The sequence below is a fragment of the Coregonus lavaretus genome (genome assembly GCF_964263955.1).
Source record: "Coregonus lavaretus genome assembly, chromosome: 19".
NCBI classification, from domain to species: domain Eukaryota; kingdom Metazoa; phylum Chordata; class Actinopteri; order Salmoniformes; family Salmonidae; genus Coregonus; species Coregonus lavaretus.
Window position 1 is genome coordinate 37,817,318 of NC_140006.1, and position 23,262 is coordinate 37,840,579.

The following is a 23,262-nucleotide window of genomic DNA, read 5'->3' on the forward strand; positions in this document are numbered from 1 at the left end:
TGAAGTCCAAACCGTATCCAGTTTTTCTATCCACCTGTTATATTCAATCTTATTTTTGGATCAATAATAATGACGACTTAACACTTCTGACCTTATACTGATAGAGTATTCCTTCCTATTGCCTAACGCATTGCCCCAAACAGGAGCGATTGTAACAGAGCTGTGTTGCAGGTTGCTACGACCAACCCCTCTTGCCCTAACCCTTACCTTTCTAATGCACAATAAACCACTTCCTTACCATCAACTAACCCAGTGTTTCCCAAACTCGGTTCTGCCCCCCCACCTAGAACTACACAGCTGATTTAAATAATCACAGCTTGATGATGAGTTGGTTATTTGAATCAGCTGTGTAGTGTTAAAAACCTAAACGTGCACCCAGGGGGTGCCCCAGGACCGAGTTTGGGAAACCCTGAACTAACCCACTGCTCTCATTCAAAGTGTCATTAGTGGACCCTAAATTGGAAGAAAAAACTAATCACTTCCCACTCCACATCTTTCAGCTTTTAGCAGAAGAAGCTGACCTTGTACTTGATGCCAGACTTGAAGTAGCCCAAGAAGGTGATGGACTCGTTGTTCTGGACCTCTCTGAACTGGACCGGCCCTCCGCCCAGGAAGTCATCCAGCTGGGTGGCAAAGATGGCCGCCGCTCCGCTCTCATCCTGAGAACACTCATCCCCTGGAGGAAAGAGAGGAGAGAACGTTAGAAATCATCCACAGAGAAATTGCTAAAACTTGCTTTGACCATGACGGTTAAGTATTGCCTTTCCAAGCCTTTATTCAAACTGTGGAGTATAGTCTAGGTGACTGCCTGTCTTGGTTATAGCCAACTTATTTTGTAATTGCTCCAAGCTAACGGAATGAGACTTCATCCCAATGTGTACAGCCGCTAGTGAAAGTCTACAGCCGCTAGTGAAAGTCTACAGCCGCTAGTGAAAGTCTACAGCCGCTAGTGAAAGTCTACAGCCGCTAGTGAAAGTCTACAGCCGCTAGTGAAAGTCTACAGCCGCTAGTGAAAGTCTACAGCCGCTAGTGAAAGTCTACAGCCGCTAGTGAAAGTCTACAGCCGCTAGTGAAAGTCTACAGCCGCTAGTGAAGGTCTACAGCCGCTAGTGAAAGTCTACAGCCGCTAGTGAAAGTCTACAGCCGCTAGTGAAAGTCTACACGCCGCTTGCACAGTCTTATTTTCCTACCTATCTTCACTACCTACTCCACATTTTCAAAGTGAAAGCAAAATTATAGCACATTTTCCAAATTCATTTAGGATAAAAAACAAACATGTCTTGATTGCATATGTCGTCACACCCCAGAGTTAATACTTGGTTAAAGCAACTTTGGCAGCCATTACAGCTATGAATAATTTTGAATAAGATTCTACCAACTCTCAGGGCAACATACAGTGCCTTCAGAAAGTATTCACACCCCTTGACTTTTTCCACATTTTGTCATGTTACAGCCTGAACTTAAAATTGATTGTGTGTCACTGGCCTACACACAATATGGCATCATGTGAAAGTGGAATCATGTTTTTAGAAATGTTTATAAATTAATTACAAATGAAAAGCTGAAATGTCTTGTCAATAAGTATTCAACCCCTTTGTTATGGCAAGCCTAAATAAGTTCAGGAGTAGAAATGTGCTTAAGTCACATAATAAGTTGCAGGGACTTACTCTGTGTGCATTAATAGTGTTTAACATGATTCTTGAATGACTACCTCATCTCTGTACCCCACACATACAATTATCTGTAAGGTCACTCAGTCGAGCAGTGAATTTCAAATACAGATTCAACCACAAAGACCAGGGAGGTTTTTCAATGCCTCGCAAAGACGGGCACCTATTGGTAGATGGGTAAAACAAAACAAAAAGCAGACATTGAAATCCCTTTGAGCATGGTGAAGTTATTAATTACACTTTGGATGGTGTATCAATCAAATCAAATCAAATGTTATATGCCACATGTGCCGAATACAACAGGTGTAGACATTACAGTGAAATGCTTACTTACAAGCCCTTAACCAACAATGCAGTTTTTAAGAAAATAAAAAGTGCTAAGTAAAAAAAAATTCAAAAAATAATAGATAAGTAAAAAATAAAATAATTATAATAAATAAAGAGCAGCAGTAAAATAAAATAACAGTAGGGAGGCTATATACAGGTGGTACCAGTACAGAGTCAATGTGCTGGGGCACCGGTTAGTCGAGGTAATTGAGGTAATATGTACATGTGGGTAGAGTTAAAGTGACTATGCATAAATAATAAACAGAGTAGCAGCAGCATAAAAGAGGGGGTTGGGTGGGGTGGGGTGGGGGGGCAATGCAAATAGTCTGGGTATACATGAAGAGCTGTTCAGGAGTCTTATGGCTTGAGGGTAGAAGCTGATAAGAAGCCTTTTGGACCTAGACTTGGCGCTCCGGTACCGCTTGCCGTGCGGTAGCAGAGAGAACAGTCTATGACTAGGGTGGCTGGAGTCTTTGACAATTTTTAGGGCCTTCCTCTGACACCGCCTGGTATAGAGGTCCTGGATGGCAGGAAGCTTGGCCCCAGTGATGTACTGGGCCGTAAGCACTACCCTCTGTAGTGCCTTGCGGTCGGAGGCCGAGCAGTTGCCATACCAGGCGGTGATGCAACCAGTCAGGATGCTCTCGATGGTGCAGCTGTATAACCTTTTGAGGATCTGAGGACCCATGCCAAGTATTTTCAGTCTCCTGAGGGGGAATAGGCTTTGTCGTGCCCTCTTCACGACTGTCTTGGTGTGTTTGGACCATGATAGTTTGTTGGTGATGTGGACACCAAGGAACTTGAAGCTCTAAACCTGTTCCACTACAGCCCCGTCGATGAGAATGGGGGCATGCTCAGTCCTCTTTTTTTCCTGTAGTCCACAATCATCTCCTTTGTCTTGATCACGTTGAGGGAGAGGTTGTTATCCTGGCACCACACGGCCAGGTCTCTGACGACCTCCCTATAGGCTGTCTCATCGTTGACGGTGATCAGGCCTACCACTGTTGTGTCGTCGGCAAACTTAATGAGGGTGTTGGAGTCGTGGCTGGCCATGCAGTCATGGGTAAACAGGGAGTACGGGAGGGGACTGAGCACGCACCCCTGAGGGGCCCCCGTGTTGAGGATCAGCGTAGCAGATGTGTTGTTACCTACCCTTACCACCTGGGGGTGGCCCTTCCGTAAGTCCAGGATCCAGTTGCACAGGGAGGTGTTTAGTCCCAGGGTCCTTAGCTTATTGATGAGCTTTGAGGGCATAATGGTGTTGAACGCTGAGCTGTAGTCAATTAATAGCATTCTCATGTAGGTGTTCCTCTTGTCCAGGTGGGAAAGGGCAGTGTGGAGTGCAATAGAGATTGCATCATCTGTGGATATGTTGGGGCGGTATGCAAATTGGAGTGGGTCTAGGGTTTCTGGGATAATGGTGTTGATGTGAGCCATGACCAGCCTTTCAAAGCACTTCATGGCTACAGACGTGAGTGCTACGGGTCGGTAGTCATTTAGGCAGGTTATCTTAGTTTCTTGGGCACAGGGACTATGGTGGTCTGCTTGAAACATGTTGGTATTACAGACAGTCACTTTCCAGTTGGTCAGCGCATGCTCGGAGTACACGTCCTTGTAATCCGTCTGGCCCTGGAGCCTTGTGAATGTTGACCTGCTTAAAAGTATTACTCACATCGGCTACGGAGAGCGTGATCACATAGTCATCCGGAACAGCTGATGCTCTCATGCATGCTTCAGTGTTGCTTGCCTCGAAGCGAGCATAGAAGTGATTTAGCTCGTCTGGTAGGCTTGTGTCACTGGGCAGCTCACAGCTGTGCTTCCCTTTGTAGTCTGTAATAGTTTTCGAGCTCTGCCACATCCGACGACAAGGATTAGTGGGAAAAGTTGCAGTGGACTACTTTCTGAACACGGTCAGTGTGAACCGGAGTGACTTGACACAACGGGCCAAACAAGCAGTAGCTACAAACAAAACGGAAACGATTTTGGTCGTTTTGTGGTCGTAGCATCATGTTATGGGTATGCTTGTCACCGGCAGCGACTGGGGAGTTTGTCAGAATAAAATTAAAATAAAAAAGGAGTAAAGCCCAGATAAAAGGTTAGAGGAAACCATGCTTCAGTCTTCTGAATATCTAACCCTGGGATAGTTTTATTTTCATTGGAACAATTACACAAATGTTTATGCCAAAGACACACTAGAATGGCTTTCCAATAGGTGATGAGCGTTCCAGAATGGTCCGGTCTCAGTCCTGACTTAAATCTGTTTGAAAACAAGAGACAAGGTTTGAATATTGCTGTCCATCAATGATTCCTTACCAAATGTACTGAGCTTGAGCAATTTTGACATAAACAATGGATATGTTGCCCAAGAGTTGTGCAAAGTTGGTAGAATCTTTGATTTACAGCTGTAATGGCTGCCAAAGGTGCTTTCACCAAGTAGTAACTCTGTGGTGTGAAGACATATGCAATCAAGACATCTTAGTTTTGTAAAAAAACTATATTAATTTGGAAAATGTTCTAAAAATGTTATTTCACTTTGTAAAATGTTGAGTACGTTTTGTAAATCGGTAGGAAAAAAACAATCCTATTTAATATTTTTTTATTTTTTTATTTTAAGGCACCGAAATGTGAAGACTGTTCAGGGAGTGTGTAGACTTTCACTGGGTACTGTACATACAAATAATGAGTATATGAAAATGCTTTATTTTAGAACTGATTTGATCGGCTTCAACAAACACTCCACCAAGAACCAGAATGTCCTCTTTACAACGGCTAAATATGGTTTGAGTTTGGCCCTGGGGCTCCAACATGGGGTTGAAAAATGGTGAAACTATGGGGTGGAGTCGTTTGCAACTGTGCGTTGATCCCTCTCAGATCTCAAATGGGAATGATAGAGAATGTTAGATCAGAAAGGCTGCCACCACAGCAAAGAACTGAAGCCTCGATCAGAAGGTTAGCTAGGCACCACATAAACCTGTCCAGACCCAGGCCTCTCTATTGTGGCTGGGTAATGACTAACAGGCACTGGTATGCTATGTGTGTGAGCCAGCAGCATGCACACTGGGTTCACTCTGGTTTGTCTCAGTGAAAAGTCGAACTGACAAACTAGACATTTATAGAGAGGAGAGTCGGAGGGAAGAGGAGAGGAAGACAGAGAGAGAGAGAGATGAGAGGAAAGGAAAGAGAGATGAGAGGAAAGGGAAGAGAGATGAAAGGAAAGGAAAGAGAGATGAAAGGAAAAAGAGAAAGAGACAGACAGTGAGAAGGAAGGAGAGGAGAGGAGATGAGAGAGTGTAGTGTATACTCTCTCTCCTACATGTAATTACTTGTGGGTGTCACGCCCTGACTCAGGGGACTCGTATATGTTGAGTCAGGGTGTGTATGTTCTATGTTGTGTATTTCTATGTTGTGGTTCTAGTATGTATAGATCTATGTTGGCCGGTGTGGTTCCCAATCAGAGGCAGCTGTCGCTCGTTGTCTCTGATTGGGGATCATACTTAGGCAGCCCATTGGCACTGTGTAGTTGTGGGATCTTGTTCCGTGTAAGGTTTGTTTTGTGTGTAACCGTTGGACTTCACGTTTCGTTTTGTTTGTTGTGTGTTTATTAGCTTAAATAAACATGTACGCATATCACGCTGCGCCTTGGTCTGACCCGTCATTAAACGAACGTGACAGAAGATCCCACCAAACGAGGACCAAGCAACGTGCCCAGGCGGAGCGAAGGGCCATGTCACAGGTGGGCAATTTGTGGTCATGGGAAGAGATATTTGCGGGGAGAGGACCATGGGCTAAGGTAGATGCCCAGGCAGGAGAGGAGCAACGGCAACACGGAGGAGGCCGGTCGAGGAGGAAGCCCGAGAAGCAGCCCCAAGAAAAAAAATTGGGGGGGGCACATGGGATGGTTGGCGGAGCCTAGTGTCAGAGCAGAGCCAACTCCCTGTACTCACGCGAGGAAGCGTATGACTGGGTAGGCTCCGTGTTATGCGGAGCTACGTACTGTGTCGCCAGTGCGCCGGCACAGTCCTGTGCTTGCACCACGCACGTGCCGTGTGTAGATGGGCATCCAGCCAGGACAGGGTGTGCCGGCTCAACGCTCCTGGTCTCCAGTACGCCTCCTCGGTCCCGCATATCCTGCGCCAGTTCTACGAACTGTATCGCCAGTGCGCGTGCACAGCCCAGTGCGTCCTGTGCTGATGCCTCACACTTACTGTGCAGAAGTAGGCATTCAGCCAGAATGGGTTGTGCCAGCTCTCCGCTCCAGACCTCCAGTCCGCCTCCACAGTCCGGCCCTGCCCGGCCTATTCCTGCTCCTTGCACCAAGCCAGTGGTGCGCGTCGCCAGCCCGGCCCGGCCTGTTCCTGCTCCTCGCACCAAGCCAGTGGTGCGCGTCGCCAGTCCGGCCCGGCCTGTTCCTGCTCCTCGTACCAAGCCAGTGGTGCACGTTGCCAACCCGGCCCGGCCTGTTCCTGCTCCTCGTACCAAGCCAGTGGTGCGCGTCGCCAACCCGGCCCGGCCTGTTCCTACTCCCCGCACCAAGCCAGTGGTGCGCGTCGCCAGCCCGGCCCTGCCTGTTCCTGCTCCTCGCACCAGGCCAGTGGTGCGCGTCGCCAGCCCGGCCCGGCCTGTTCCTGCTCCTCGCACCAAGCCAGTGGTGCATGTGTCCAGTCCGGCACGGCCCGTGCCTGTTCCACCGGTGCCTGGTCCGGCACCGGTCAGCTGCTCCACTCTGGAGCCAGAGCAGTCCGCTCCACCGGTGCCTGATCCAGCTCCGGTCAGCTGCTCCACTCCGGAGCCAGAGCAGTCCGCTCCACCGGGGTCCAGTCCAGCTCCGGTCAGCGGCTCCACTCCGGAGCCAGAGCAGTCCGCTCCACCGGTGCCTGATCCAGCTCCGGTCAGCTGCTCCACTCCGGAGCCAGAGCAGTCCGCTCCACCGGGGTCCAGTCCAGCTCCGGTCAGCGGCTCCACTCCGGAGCCAGAGCAGTCCGCTCCACCGGTGCCCAGTTCAGCTCCAGTCAGCTGCTCCACTCCGGAGCCAGAGCAATCCGCTCCACCGGGGTCCAGTCCAGCTCCGGTCAGCGGCTCCACTCCGGAGCCAGAGCAGTCCGCTCCACCGGTGCCTGATCCAGCTCCGGTCAGCGGCTCCACTCCGGTGCCAGAGCAGTTCGCTCCACCGTCGTCGGGTCCAGCTCCAGTCAGCGGCTCCAGCCCAGACCCAGACGTCAGCCCCTCTCCAGGTTCGGGGTCTCTCACACCAGGGTCCAGACAGGGTCTGGAGTATCGTGGGAGGAAGGAGAGGGGAAGCAGCGCGCTGAGGTCCAGACCGGACCAGGGGCGCAACAGGGAGGCGGAGAGTAAGTGGTCGTCCCACCCGGCCCCTACCCTGGTATGTAAAGGTTGTGCGGTCGGAGTCCGCACCTTTTGGGGGGGGTACTGTCACGCCCTGACTCAGGGGACTCGTACAGTGGGGGAAAAAAGTATTTAGTCAGCCACCAATTGTGCAAGTTCTCCCACTTAAAAAGATGAGAGAGGCCTGTAATTTTCATCATAGGTACACGTCAACTATGACAGACAAATTGAGAAAAAAAAATCCAGAAAATCACATTGTAGGATTTTTAATGAATTTATTTGGTGGAAAATAAGTATTTGGTCACCTACAAACAAGCAAGATTTCTGGCTCTCACAGACCTGTAACTTCTTCTTTAAGAGGCTCCTCTGTCCTCCACTCGTTACCTGTATTAATGGCACCTGTTTGAACTTGTTATCAGTATAAAAGACACCTGTCCACAACCTCAAACAGTCACACTCCAAACTCCACTATGGCCAAGACCAAAGAGCTGTCAAAGGACACCAGAAACAAAATTGTAGACCTGCACCAGGCTGGGAAGACTGAATCTGCAATAGGTAAGCAGCTTGGTTTGAAGAAATCAACTGTGGGAGCAATTATTAGGAAATGGAAGACATACAAGACCACTGATAATCTCCCTCGATCTGGGGCTCCACGCAAGATCTCACCCCGTGGGGTCAAAATGATCACAAGAACGGTGAGCAAAAATCCCAGAACCACACGGGGGGACCTAGTGAATGACCTGCAGAGAGCTGGGACCAAAGTAACAAAGCCTACCATCAGTAACACACTACGCCGCCAGGGACTCAAATCCTGCAGTGCCAGACGTGTCCCCCTGCTTAAGCCAGTACATGTCCAGGCCCGTCTGAAGTTTGCTAGAGTGCATTTGGATGATCCAGAAGAGGATTGGGAGAATGTCATATGGTCAGATGAAACCAAAATAGAACTTTTTGGTAAAAACTCAACTCGTCGTGTTTGGAGGACAAAGAATGCTGAGTTGCATCCAAAGAACACCATACCTACTGTGAAGCATGGGGGTGGAAACATCATGCTTTGGGGCTGTTTTTCTGCAAAGGGACCAGGACGACTGATCCGTGTAAAGGAAAGAATGAATGGGGCCATGTATCGTGAGATTTTGAGTGAAAACCTCCTTCTATCAGCAAGGGCATTGAAGATGAAACGTGGCTGGGTCTTTCAGCATGACAATGATCCCAAACACACCGCCCGGGCAACGTAGGAGTGGCTTCGTAAGAAGCATTTCAAGGTCCTGGAGTGGCATAGCCAGTCTCCAGATCTCAACCCCATAGAAACTCTTTGGAGGGAGTTGAAAGTCCGTGTTGCCCAGCGACAGCCCCAAAACAGATAGAATAACTGTATTTTTCCCTATGGAACATTGCTATTTCAATATCATGTGAAAATATATTCTTATTATAATGATATTATATATACAGTACAATGCACAGTACAAATACACTGTCAAAATCAATGTCCTATTCTGTGAATGTTACATTTTTCTGTGTATGTTCAATATTTCCTATGAATGGTTCCTCTGTTGCTTTATGGTAATGAAGTAAGGAAAAAAACCTGCGTCCTTGGAGAAATGCTAAGAGGTGGTACTGTTCGTAGACCTGAAATAGTCCTAAAAAAGAGGTGGTACTGTTCGTGGACCTGAAATAGTCCTAAAAAAGAGGTGGTCTGCACTACTTCAATTATTAAGGTGAAAACAACTAACATGTTCTTCCATTTCAGACATTGCTCAATAGTACAGTGGACCTTTGCTTCCTCTACTTTTCCATTATGGAAATGACTTCCACACTGCACCACTTTGTCTGAGTGTCCCCAGCCTGAAAGAGAGAAAGAGAGAGATGGAAAAGAAAGAGGAAGAGAAGGAGGAGAGAAGAATAGTGTGAGTCACTTCCGACTGGTCATTGCATCGTAGGAGGGTGTAGAAACATTAGTGTGGAAACATAGGGAGAATCTCAATTGCATACTCCTCGGGTCCTCTCTCCTTGCCTCTTTCTCAAAACCCATTGGAGGAGAAGGACAGAGGGGCGGGATCTCTGGCTTTCTCATCCAATGGGTTTTGAGAAGGAGGTGAGGAGAGAAGACGCAAGGAGTAAGCAATTGAGATTTTCCCTATGTTTCCACACTAATGTTTCTACACCCTCCTACGATGCAATGACCAGTCGGAAGTGACTCACACTATTCTTCTCTTCTCCTCCGCGATGGAGAGAGAGAGATGGAGGGATCACCCTCAAACATCAGTGGATCTTCCCTTGTCTGTTTAGGTGGGTACACTCATCAGGGCATCCTCAAGTGCACTCTCTCTCTCTCTCTCCACTCTCTGCCAAGGAGTTCCATGGCCACATAAAGCTCGAGCGAGGCCCTAGCACAGATAGAACAATGAGTCAGATATTTTACCAGATGTATAAATGTGAAGCATCCGGTTGGCGTTTCTACTCACTACCAAATATGGTGATGAGAGGAAGCCAAGTGGCCGGCAGTCGGTGAAGATGGAGCGAGATGGATTTTGGCCGATATTCTGCTAATTTTCTCATTGATTAAACATTTGATCTCCATACAGTATTCTGTTTCCAAAACTAGATCTGTAACGAACAGAGTGGACTGTGTTTTGTAGACTTTAGCCTTTGCCAAAGTAAAAAAAAAATGAAGTTGTTTAGAAGGAGTGCCAGGGTGAATTGAGTTATTGCACACTTGCACTTCACAGAGTAAGCACTCCCTAAAGCAAATATGCAAATAAATGCTAGAACGCGCCAATAGAATCTCACTAGCTGGTGCTTGGCTCTGCCCATCTCCTTGCTTGTTCTGCCCACTATGATTTAATTTGCTCCCATTGGAAACTACAGGGTCTGGTCTATCTTGGGTTAGTTATAAAAATATTTGGCCCTAGGTAATAAAATAAGGAAAGTGCTATATTCCTTAAAATTCGATTTGAATTGATTATGCATACATTCATATTTTATTTCCATATAACCCTGGCTGATATAACCCCTGAGAGGATGTAATAATTTGATACATTGTGAATCTGGCCATTTCACTCTCAAAAACAGGTCATCCCAGAGCCCAATCATAGAATTAAACTAAACAATGTATTGTACATACAGTGGGGATAAAAAGTATTTAGTCAGCCACCAATTGTGCAAGTTCTCCCACTTAAAAAGATGAGAGAGGCCTGTAATTTTCATCATAGGTACACGTCAACTATGACAGACAAATTGAGGAAAGAAAATCCAGAAAATCACATTGTAGGATTTTTAATGAATTTACTTGCAAATTATGGTGGAAAATAAGTATTTGGTCACCTACAAACAAGCAAGATTTCTGGCTCTCACAGACCTGTAACTTCTTCTTTAAGAGGCTCCTCTGTCCTCCACTCGTTACCTGTATTAATGGCACCTGTTTGAACTTGTTATCAGTATAAAAGACACCTGTCCACAACCTCAAACAGTCACACTCCAAACTCCACTATGGCCAAGACCAAAGAGCTGTCAAAGGACACCAGAAACAAAATTGTAGACCTGCACCAGGCTGGGAAGACTGAATCTGCAATAGGTAAGCAGCTTGGTTTGAAGAAATCAACTGTGGGAGCAATTATTAGGAAATGGAAGACATACAAGACCACTGATAATCTCCCTCGATCTGGGGCTCCACGCAAGATCTCACCCCGTGGGGTCAAAATGATCACAAGAACGGTGAGGAAAAATCCCAGAACCACACGGGGGGACCTAGTGAATGACCTGCAGAGAGCTGGGACCAAAGTAACAAAGCCTACCATCAGTAACACACTACGCCACCAGGGACTCAAATCCTGCAGTGCCAGACGTGTCCCCCTGCTTAAGCCAGTACATGTCCAGGCCCGTCTGAAGTTTGCTAGAGTGCATTTGGATGATCCAGAAGAGGATTGGGAGAATGTCATATGGTCAGATGAAACCAAAATAGAACTTTTTGGTAAAAACTCAACTCGTCGTGTTTGGAGGACAAAGAATGCTGAGTTGCATCCAAAGAACACCATACCTACTGTGAAGCATGGGGTGGAAACATCATGCTTTGGGGCTGTTTTTCAGCAAAGTGACCAGGACGACTGATCCGTGTAAAGGAAAGAATGAATGGGGCCATGTATCGTGAGATTTTGAGTGAAAACCTCCTTCCATCAGCAAGGGCATTGAAGATGAAACGTGGCTGGGTCTTTCAGCATGACAATGATCCCAAACACACCGCCGGGCAACGAAGGAGTGGCTTCGTAAGAAGCATTTCAAGGTCCTGGAGTGGCCTAGCCAGTCTCCAGATCTCAACCCCATAGAAAATCTTTGGAGGGAGTTGAAAGTCTGTGTTGCCCAGCGACAGCCCCAAAACATCACTGCTCTAGAGATATGCATGGAGGAATGGGCCAAAATACCAGCAACAGTGTGTGAAAACCTTGTGAAGACTTACAGAAAACGTTTGACCTGTGTCATTGCCAACAAAGGGTATATAACAAAGTATTGAGAAACTTTTGTTATTGACCAAATACTTATTTTCCACCATAATTTGCAAATAAATTCATTAAAAATCCTACAATGTGATTTTCTGGATTTTTTTTCCTCATTTTGTCTGTCATAGTTGACGTGTACCTATGATGAAAATTACAGGCCTCTCTCATCTTTTTAAGTGGGAGAACTTGCACAATTGGTGGCTGACTAAATACTTTTTTCCCCCACTGTATATGTTGAGTCAGGGTGTGTATGTTCTATGTTGTGTATTTCTATGTTGTGGTTCTAGTATGTATAGATCTATGTTGGCCGGTGTGGTTCCCAATCAGAGGCAGCTGTCGCTCGTTGTCTCTGATTGGGGATCATACTTAGGCAGCCCATTGGCACTGTGTAGTTGTGGGATCTTGTTCCGTGTAAGGTTTGTTTTGTGTGTAACCGTTGAACGTCACGGTTCGGTTTGTTTGTTGTGTGTTTATTAGCTTAAATAAACATGTACGCATATCACGCTGTGCCTTGGTCTGACCCGTCATTAAACGAACGTGACAGTGGGCTTTCTTTGAAGATGTGCACTAGCATGTACCATGCCCAGAAAGCTCTTTGCCAACTGAATCAAGCTAATCGACAAGAGGGGAAATAGAATTACACAAATTAATTTCACAAGTCCATGTGAGTACCAGGAAGGAGAGTTTCAACACTCCTGTTATCTCAACACTTAGATACAGCGTCAGGGTGATGTATGTTGTTGTAAATGCTTTCTCAGGTATGTGGTCTCGTGTGTGTGTTGAGAAAGAGGAACATTTCCTGCTAAGCAATACTTGTTATATGCAGATTCAGTGTCTACAGTATGTGTATATTTGACCATAGCTATAGGGTATGTATACACATGCACCATAACAATAACCACAGGTATTTCTACATTATTTTTACCATGCAAATTCACACGGCCTTTCGTGGTAGAGACTGTGCAATAAAATAGCAAGTATTGTAGAAGAATCTTACTGTCGATGTGGAACTGAAATGGTTTTGGTGTAACTGGTGATGAGGAAAGAAAGGCACTTCTACTCAGTGTTTTAATAGGGTCTATTTGTCTCTGTAATGCCTGCTGTATCTCTCACCAAGGGGTTGGAACTGAAATTATTTTCCAATTGTTTAGTTCTGAACAAAACCATTTTTTAGTTTGTTCCGTTCCAACCAGCAAAATATATTTCTGAGCTGGTTCAAAGCCCCCAAAAAGTACCAGTTTATATCGTTCCTTTCTGTTCCCTTTTAAACCTCTGAAATGGTAATTGTTTTACATTTAGTTCAACATTAAATTACTTAACCAATCATGCAGTGCGGATAGAGCAGCTTGCTATGGAGCGGGCAAGCTATAGCTCAGTGAGAAGCAACCGACATTTTGCGGGTGGGGAGAGAGCGACAGAGGGTGGAGTAGGAGGCTTGGCTTGAAGCGCTGGGCATCTTGTTATGACATGGTTTATCTGAATTAGGCCCACATAATTATACCTACGGAGGAGCGGCTTCTAGGGTTACTTTGAGGAATCTTATGTCTGTTTGTCTGTAGGTGTGTGTGGTGTGTACTGTATGTGTGTGTACGAGCGTGCTTGTCTTACCCATCCACATGTGAATGTAGTGGGAGGGGGCTTTGGTTGTGTAGAGCAGCAGATAGGCATCTCCTGTGTAGAAGTTGCCGTGCAGGGCCTTGGGGACAGGCTTCAGGTCCATGTTCTCAATACGCCACACCTGCAGCCCTGTCTCCTTCCCTGCAGCCTCAAACTCCTTGTGTGACACCATGACAGCTCTGCAGAGAGAGAGAGAGAGACCAAAGCTATGTTTATATAGGTGTCAAGGTCATAAACCCTGCCTATGTTTACAACTTCTCTTCTTAAAGGTTCAATATGCAGAAATCTCTCCATTTCCTGGTTGCAAAAATTCTAATAGTTTGCCTAATTTCAGTTTATGTAACAAAACAAGCAAGTATAGTGTAGAGAATCATTGTATTATCTAAACCGCTGTGAAAAATATTTTCCATAACCAAAAATATTGTATTTTCAGCTGTTTGAAAGTTGTTTAAAAAAAACGAAAGTAAAAGACACAAAAAACAAAATGTAAGAACAGGAAGCATAGAAATGGCGCACATAAAACCGATCTACCGCTTCAACGGCTTGCCTTCAACGAGAATGGCAGATCTATAACACCTATTTCTATGTGAATTTGGTCACCCAAAAAAGTGACATATTGCAGCTTTAAATAAACAAACTTATCATGGTGCATTACATCATATTTTTCAGATCAGAGAGTGGTTTGCTAGTGTCATGTAGCCTATGGGCTCTATTTTAACAAACCTACCTCAATGGTCAATCTAAGCGCAGGCGGTAGCGCTATAGGTTCAGGGGTGTGTCAGAAATATTTTTGCTATTTTCACTATCATAATTATTGGCGCACTTGCTGGCTTTGGCGCGAAAAGGCTGGGTTTTGATGAATAAACAAGTTGTGGGTGTGTCAGAGGCCCCTCACTGGCCAATCAGAACATGCTCCATGGTGAAACGTGGTTACTTCAAGTTGTGTACTTACAGTCTTTTATGTATTGCCTTAGAATCAACTCCAATTCCAATGTTAGTCCGTTTATAGTTTGTTAAATGGCTTACAGAAACAAAATGTAGACCTATTTGAACTGGCTAGCCAGCTAACTTAACGTTAGCTAGCTAGCTAATGTTGGGTTCTATTTTTCTCATAATTGGATCTGTATGTGATGAATAGCTTGGAAGGAATGCATTAATGAACTATACTGATATAAATTGTTTCACATAACAGGCTGTTGTTATTCATGTAAGGAACGTTAGGGGTAGGACAGATAAGACTTGTATTTCTTACAGATACGAACACTCTCTCTTTGTAGTCTGTGAAACTGTCCTTGAACATGGAGTACAGTGGAATGGTGTCTTTTGGGTGCTGACTCCGCAGGTTATTATCATAGCAACTATGCCTGGCAACAAATGGAATGCCGAGGAGTTGGGACCAACCCCTGCGCCAACGGATTGGCTGAACCACACTCAGTCCTTTGCTCTGGTTGGCCAACAGAAGAAGTGGAGGCTTTCTGTCAGAGTATTTGAAGAAGAACTTAGAACAATGGATCAGTTCTCAGAGTGCCCTGCGTGGTATCTCAGCGGACCCGTATATACGAACCTTCATACTTATCATACATACATTTTGCATATAATAAATTAAGCTTGGATTGAAGATCTCTTGATTCTTATTCCAATACCAGATTTGAATTACGCAATTTCTAACACTAACAAGCTAGAAACAAACCAAAACATTGTTTAGAAAGTTGCTTTTAGTTGCCTGGTTTCCTAGATTGACATATACTAAATTCATTTTTAAACAGATGGGTTTATTGGTGTTAAAATACAACAGTTATGCTATTTTGGACCACCAGGCTGCTGATGTCGTCATGCAGCCTGTCGTTTTTGTGTTTATACTTTTTCATAACGACAACGACAAGTTTGATGTCGGACGACAATAGAATGTTGATGATGTCACTGCGACAACTGTCTACAGACATGTCGATAGACGTAGTATAAACCAGCCTTTAGTCTTGAAATCTTTGGTTGTTTAGTACACTACTGTACTCACTCTGTATAGCACATGGCCTCACATGAATCCTTAAAGAGATGGGTGGGGCTAAGGCTTAAGAGGGTGTGAATTATGCTGAATGGGTGTAGACAAAGAGGAGCTCTCCAGTAGGTGTACCAAAACATTAAAGAGCCATTTTCTCAAAAGTGGGGTTAGATGTTTTTTTATTTTTTTTATCAACTTTCAAAGCAGAATTACTTTCCCATTGTTCCTCAACTGTAGTGTATGGTATACCATTTTCTAGCTCTGAGTCTCTACTTTTATCCAATGTAAAAAAACACAATTTCAAATTTTGCTACATAAGATCGAACCGGTCGGTCACAAATGATCATACAAAGTTAATATCTAATACTTAATTTCAGACTATTGTTGGCCGGAAACTGCTGGGCACAGACCAAAAATAGTTAAACTAACATTGTACTATTTCTGTCACTCATTCAGTCAATAGATTCAATAGGATGTAGTGTAAGGGTCGGGATACTTTGACTTTTAAATGTTTATTAATCTATGGAGGAAACCCCTGAATCTGACACTGACAGACCTAGATTGAGAGATTATGTAGGGATTATGCCAACTACAGATTGTAGCTCCTCTCCCAGAACCAAGATTTGCTACCACAGGCCCATGATGTGAAATTGTGATGACATAACCCTGGCTTTGGTATGCTTTCTTGACTTTTAAATGACACAGGGAAGATGAGGGAGATTAAACTGAAAATAGAAGCAAGGATAACATTTTATGTGCCTAATAATTCTGAAACCAGTGTGAATGCTATTGAAGCCATGCAATTACTTAAAACAACGTGGACTGCAAATGGGTTCAAATTAACGTATTTAGTAAAGATAGGTCTACATTTTGTTATTTCGTTTCTGTAAGCCATTTAACAAACTATAACGGACTAACATTGGAATTGGAGTTGATTCCAAGGCAATACATAAAAGACTGTAAGTACACAACTTGAAGCAACCACATAGGAGCAGGAGGTAGCGCCCGACATCATGCATACTTTTTTTCTCTCAAAATAAGAACGTTTAGCCTGTTGTGCTGTTTCAGATGGCCGTGACCAAAGAGCAGCAAGTCACTGAAGTCAAAATGTTACAGAACGAGAATGACTTGCTTGTTCATTTCTGACCTTCCCTGGGAAATGTTATCAAGCCGAGTAGTATGAACTGTCCATGAACGACTCTCAATATGATAGGCCTATTTACACTTCATTGATAAAGCTGGTCAAATAAAGGCATTTGTTTGGCTATTAGTCAACTGCGTAAAGAGTTGAAGAGATCATGTTTCAGTCGATCTCTGTTCAAATTTAAAACAGGAATAGAGCGAATTCACGGTCGGTCACACACATCTGGATATGAAATCATTTGGAACTTTGCGCAAAATGTTGGGAATAATTAAATCCAAACATCAACAGTGACTACAATTGCGCACGATAATTTTGACAAAACTCGATAAAAGTTTAGCCGTAATAAAGTTTCCATAGACAATTGGAGGTTCAAACAACAAGTCTCGCAACATTGTAATAAAATGCATTGGAACAAAGAATCAAAGTGCACCAAATTATAATGCAAAATTAATTAATATCAAAAGTAACTCACGGTTTGACAGATGTGTAACGGAGAATTAGAGAATGTGTGCTGTGTGAGCAGAAACAGATGTGGACGCTGATACAACTTCTCAAAGCGCCTGTTCATTGCATGTGGGAGTGTTTTTAGCACTTTATTGGTCTGGCATTGAAGCACCACATTGATTGGTCGACAATCAAAGCCATAAAAAAAAAAGAGCTGTATAGGAAATCTAATGCCATTTAATTCGTCACATGCTTCGTAAACAACAGGTGTGGACTAACAGTGGAACGCATACCTACGGGTCCTTCCCAACAATGCAGAGAGAAAGAAAATAGAGAAATAATAGAAAAGTAAAACATAATAATAAAAGTAATAATAGATACACAATGAGTGACCATAACTTGGCTATATACAAGGGGTACCAGTACCGAGTCGATGTGCAGGGGTACGAGGTAACTGAGGTAGATATGTACAGTACATATAACTAGGAATAAAGTTACAGATAGTAAACTGTAGCAGCATATGTGATGAGTCAAAAATGTTGGCGAAAAAAGGTGTCAAAGCAGATAGTTAAATAGTTAACCAAATGGCTACCTGGACTGACTATTTAGCAGTCTTATTATGGCTTGGGGGGAGACGCTGTTCAGGGTCCTGCTGGTTCCAGACTTGGTGCATCGGTACCACTTGCCGTGCGGTAGAAGAGAGAACAGTTTATGACTTGGGTGGCTGGAGTCTTTGACAATTTTTAGGGCCTTCCTCTGACACCGTATAGAGGTCCTGGATGGCAGCGATCTCGGCCCCAGTGATGTACTGGGCCATACGCACTACCCTCTGTAGCGCCTTGTGGTCGGATGACAAGCAGTTCGTTTCCATACCAAGCGGTGATGCAGCCAGTCAAGATGCTCTCAATGGTGCAGCCGAAATAACTTTTTGAGGATCTGAGAGCCCATGCCAAATCTTTTCAGCCTCCTGACGGGGAAGGCAGTTGTCGTGTCCTCTTCACGACTGTGTTGGTGTGTTTGGACCATGATAGATCCTTAATGATGTGGACACCAAGGAACTTGAAGCTCTCGACCCGTTCCTCTACAGCCCCGTCGATGTGAATGAGGGCCGTTCCCTGTAGTCCACGATCGGCTCCTTTGATTTGCTGACGTTGAGGGAGAAGTTGTAGAAAATTATACATCAATCACTATAGAAAAAGTGGTCTCTTGTGTTCGACCATAATGTAACATAATAAGGCAGTGCATACCGTAGCCTACAGTAGGCTGTGTTTCATGTCCTGTAGGATACATAGTCTACATACTTTCTTGCACACCCACGCACGCACGCACACAGGCACACACACGGAGGCTGCAGCCAATCATTTCCATCGATAAATGGACAGGGAAGGTCAGAAATGAACAAGCAAGTCATTCTCGTTCTGTAACATTTTGACTTCAGTGATTTGCTGCTCTTTGGTCACGGCCAGCTGAAACAGCACTACAGGCTAAACGTTCTTATTTTGAGAGAAAAAAGTAGGCATGATGTCGTGCGCTACCTCCTGGTCAAATCAAATCAAATTGTATTGGTTGCATACACATATTTTGTGGATGTTCTTGCGGGTGTAGCGAAATGCTTATGTTCCTAGCTCCAACAGTGCAGTAATACCTAACAATACAAAACAATACACGCAAATCCCAAAAATAAAAAGGAATTAAGAAATATTAGAATGAGCAATGTCAGAGCCCGGAATATAAATATATGTGTACAGTATATGAGGGTGTATGTACACATTATGGGCAGTATATGAATAGAAAAGGTGTGTACAGCAGTAGTTATATATGATGAGCCTTGACTAGAATACAGTAATACATATGAAGTGGGTAAAACAGTATGTAAATATTATTAAAGTGACCAGTGTTCAATTACTATGTACATAGGGCAGCAGTCGCTGCAACCTGGTATCAGAGCATTTCGTATTATTCTGTAACTAAATCCGAGACACTATTTAGTATGATACGTTTCGTATGGTATGTATTAATTTGTGGATGTCCATCACCCATTTCGTATGATATGTTAAGAATGACAAAACATACTATATGTTGCGAATTTGCAAAACGTATGATGTTACGAATTCTAGCTAGGTGGCTAATGTTAGCTAGCTGGCTAACGTTAGCTAGAATAGGGGTTAGGGTAAAGGTTAAGTTTAGGAGTTAGGTTAAAGGGTTAGGGGAGGGGTTAGCTAAAATGGTTAAGGTTAGGGTTAGCTAAAATTGTTAGGGTTAGCTAACATGCTAGGTAGTTGCAAAGTAGCTAAAATGCTAAAGTTGTCCGCGATGAGATTCGAACTCGCAACCTTTGGGTTGCTAGATGTTCGTGTTATACGACCAAACACCCTACTTTAATTTTTGCCTTAAGTAACCATTTGTCTTATGTAACATACCAAACATAACATTACTGTTACGTTCTCCCTCGGGTGTAGTTCGTCTGAGGAGGAGATGTAAATGCCTGTGCCTGCGCACACAATGTAAACTAGATGGATGGGGAAGAAATGTGGGATGTAATGAACTAAAATAACCAGACAACAACCAGATCTCAAGGTTATCCCTCGGGGGACGTTCAGTAAGGTATTTACATTACATTTTACTTAAAATATACAACACCCATAAAGAAACAGTAATGAAACAAAAATCAATCAAACAAACCAGGGAAGGTAAGAGAAGGGAATGTTTGGGAACGGGTTCCAATTAATGAAAATAAACAAAAGGTCCCTCCTCTTCTACACGCCTAATCCTTCCTATCACTAACCCTAACCCACTTTCCTACCTGTTTACCAAAAAATACAGGGGTGACACCCGCCCGGCTAACCTAGTGTGTAAAACAATGGTTTATCTACGTGGGAATGTACACCCATGGGAAGATCTACCTTTCCCTTCTCCAGGACCTAGGTAGGGTGGAGTACATCAGGAGGACAGGCTGGAACACAAACAAAGATAAATTAACACAGCCAAACAACAAGTGTCCTCCCTCTTCAAGCTCTCTCGTCAATCAGCTACAGCTGCCAGGACTCCGGACCGAAGCCCACCATCGTCAGCCGCAACTCAGCACACCTGTAATGCCCAGAACACACAAACAAACTACAAAGGAAAACGGGGAGAACAAAAAACACGTCACACGTAACAATTACATTTACATCATTTAGCAGATGCTCTTATCCAGAGCGACTTACAAATTGGTACATACAGTATTATACTAATTTGAGTGTCCCGGATTTACGTTTACTATGTTACATCTAGTCTATGAGACCAGGCTGGTCTCTAAGGTGCAGGGTAGAGTACCAGGTGGTAGCTGGCTAGAAAAGGTGACTAACGTTCAGCATTGTCTCCGTCTTCTAGATGGTAGCGGGGTGAACAGGCCGTGGCTTGGGTGGCTGAGGTCCTTGATGATCTTCTTGGCATCTGTAGAAGTTTGTGAGGGTCTTAGGGGCCAAGCCACATTTCTTCAGCCTCCTGAGGTTGAAGAGGCACTGCTGTGCCTTCTTCACCACACTGTCTGTGTGGATGGACCATTTCAGGTTGTCAGTGATGTGCACACCAAGGCTTTTCACCCTCTCCACTGCGGCCCTGTCGATGTGGATGGGGGCGTGCTCCCTCTGCTGTCTCCTGAAGTCCACGATCAGCTCCTTCAATTTGTTGACGTTGAGGGAGAGGATATTTTCTTGGCACCACTCCGCAATGGCCCTCACCTCCTCTCTGTAGGCTGTCTTGTCGTTATTGGTAATCAGGCAGGCCTACCGCACTAGTGTAGTGTTTAGGCTGTGTTTGACTGTCTAAAGGCCTGCAGACTAGAAGTAGCCTAGCAAACAAAAGACAACTTTGGGTTTCTGTTTAAAGCCAATGGAGCATGTCAATGTCAACAGTGCAGCAGGAGGTGTAGCCTAACACATTAGCTGGGACATTGGAGAATGCTCCACACAATAACCAGTTCAGTTCATTAAACAATACACAGCAACCATTGCCCTAACTAACGCCCAAAGGTATGTTAGCAGTTCACACCCACTGATACTCCCTCTCTCACAGTAAAGAGATGTTTACACACTCTACAATTCCCTATGTTCACACTAGAAGTGAGTAATGTGGAAGATATGTGCCTTGTACTGGTTAGAACTACATTGAAGTGCTATATAGTGTGTGTGCTTGTGAATGAAGGTATATAACTCACAGGAGCAGCAAACACATACAAAACCATTTTAAATTAAAACACATGCTATGGGAAAACAGTTGGTCAATGCCAGTAAGAGTGTTTGGTTTCAGTTCCCTCCCACTGGGCACAGACATCAGTTCAACATCTAGTTTTTATTTATAGTACATTTGGTTGAGTTGTCAACTAATGTGAATTCAACATGAAATCAACCAGAAATGTCACCATGTCATTGGATTTAGGTTAAAAGTTGGGTGAGAAAAAAGATGATATTCCCATGTTGATGACTTTTTTCAAATCCAATTAGTTTTCCACACTGATTCAACGTCATCACAATGACATGGAAACAACGTTGATTCAACCAGTTTTTGTCCAGTGGCCTGGCTCAACTTAAAGACTTTCCTCTCAAAATGGCCTCTGAAGATGCCAACGACCCAAGGAGCTGAAGGCCTCACTGTGAGAGGATGACTCACCCAATTTAGCTCCAAATTCAATTTAGATGTTATTTCTGAAAACCAACTGTCCACTTCTTAAAGACTCCCCCATGATCTGCAGTGATTTACAGTTAGTCTGGTAGAAACCCCCTCTGAAGTAAAAAATTGAACAGATGATGTGACGACTTTAGAAATGATGCAAAATAGTCATCTGTTTTTACGGAAGTTTGATAGAATGATAACTGGTAAGTATGCAAATACGATCATTTCAATGAAACCACAGAAAAACAAAACAGTCCCTTTCCATGACTGAATGATAACATTGTTCAACTACATCATAAAATATGCATATCTGCTATACACATAGATATTTATAGCAATCTATTATTACCAACCATGCAAGGTGTTGGTATGAAACAAGTGGAATAAGACATGAACAACCAGACGGGGAAAGAAGGCACTGAGTGTGTTTATAGTCAACACAAACGACACAAATGCCAGGAAGACTCCACAGTAGGTCAACATGTGATGACATGAGATCTCAAAACATGGCCGACCCAGGAGTTTGGGAATTGAATCCACAGAGCAGCTAGCAATAAGGGGAACCGTCTGTGCTACTGTCTGTATGTTTGACATCCGATTACAAGATGAAGTACTTTTGTCTGTCACGATAGTCTCATTCTGACCGGGCTGGCTGTGGAGCTGTCAAAGTGAAATCTCACAGTCTTTGAAGCCTGAGGGAAAAGTGATGCCACTGCAGGACTTGGGGGCAGCCGTCTACCTGACCGGAATGTAGTGTGCCACACATTGATAGGACTTGCGTCAAATGGCACCCTATTCCCTATATAGTGCACTACTTTTAACCAAGGCCCACCCATAGGACTCCGGTCAAAATAAGTGCACTAGATAGAGAAAAGGGTATCATTTGGGACATAGCCAGGGAGTTGATACAGAGTATTACAGACTGAGGGACAATACCACCTCACCACCATCGTTCGCTAGCATCATAGCTCGCTAACCCACCAACTGTATGCCATAATATGGTGTGATCGAATGTTCACACTCAATGTGTTATAATGCATTACTTCCAACAGTATCGTAGTATTTGTGCTTATTTTCAATCCTTGAAGTTTTGTTTGTTAAAGAATATGGTTAAGTAGCTAAAAGCCTACTGAAAATGATTTATACTGAAAATGATCATTGGACTTAATGATTACTCTCTTGAACCTGATGAACTTGAAAACCTGGTGTAAAATGTTGAGTTGTAGTGAGGTTTAAGCCTTGGAACCATGGAACCAGCATAATGACAAAGTAATGAATATTCTGCATTTCCTTCAGGCCTCTGCTGCTCAGACAGCAATGTGGCTGCACCACAAGCACAACTGGAAAAGCATCCCTCCTCAACTAAAGGCCATCCCGTGGAAGTGTCCAAAACAAGGGCGAACAGTGATAATGCTTTTAGATCGAGGGTCAACGAGGTCAATGGTAATTCTGAGGGAACACAGAACATGCGCACACACACATACACACACTTCAGTTCACTCCTCTAGAAAACAGACACCCAATGTATTTGTAACATCTTCTACCAAGACCAATAATACACTCTCGGGCATAGCG

General features: G+C 44.2%; 1 protein-coding gene across 1 annotated transcript in view; it reads right to left on the reverse strand.

Moving 5' to 3' along the window:
* Window positions 1-17,167, reverse strand: part of LOC311146399 (gelsolin-like) — a 33,295-nt gene extending 16,128 nt beyond the window's left edge. Inside the window, exons 1-3 of the mRNA XM_084182900.1 lie at window positions 17,063-17,167; window positions 13,439-13,626; window positions 522-676 (exon numbers count right to left, since the gene is read on the reverse strand). Of these exons, the coding sequence (XP_084039026.1) occupies window positions 522-676; window positions 13,439-13,619 (336 nt within the window). The 5' untranslated portion in view covers window positions 13,620-13,626; window positions 17,063-17,167. The remainder of the gene's footprint in view (window positions 1-521; window positions 677-13,438; window positions 13,627-17,062) is intronic.
* Window positions 17,168-23,262: the final 6,095 nt, after the last annotated feature.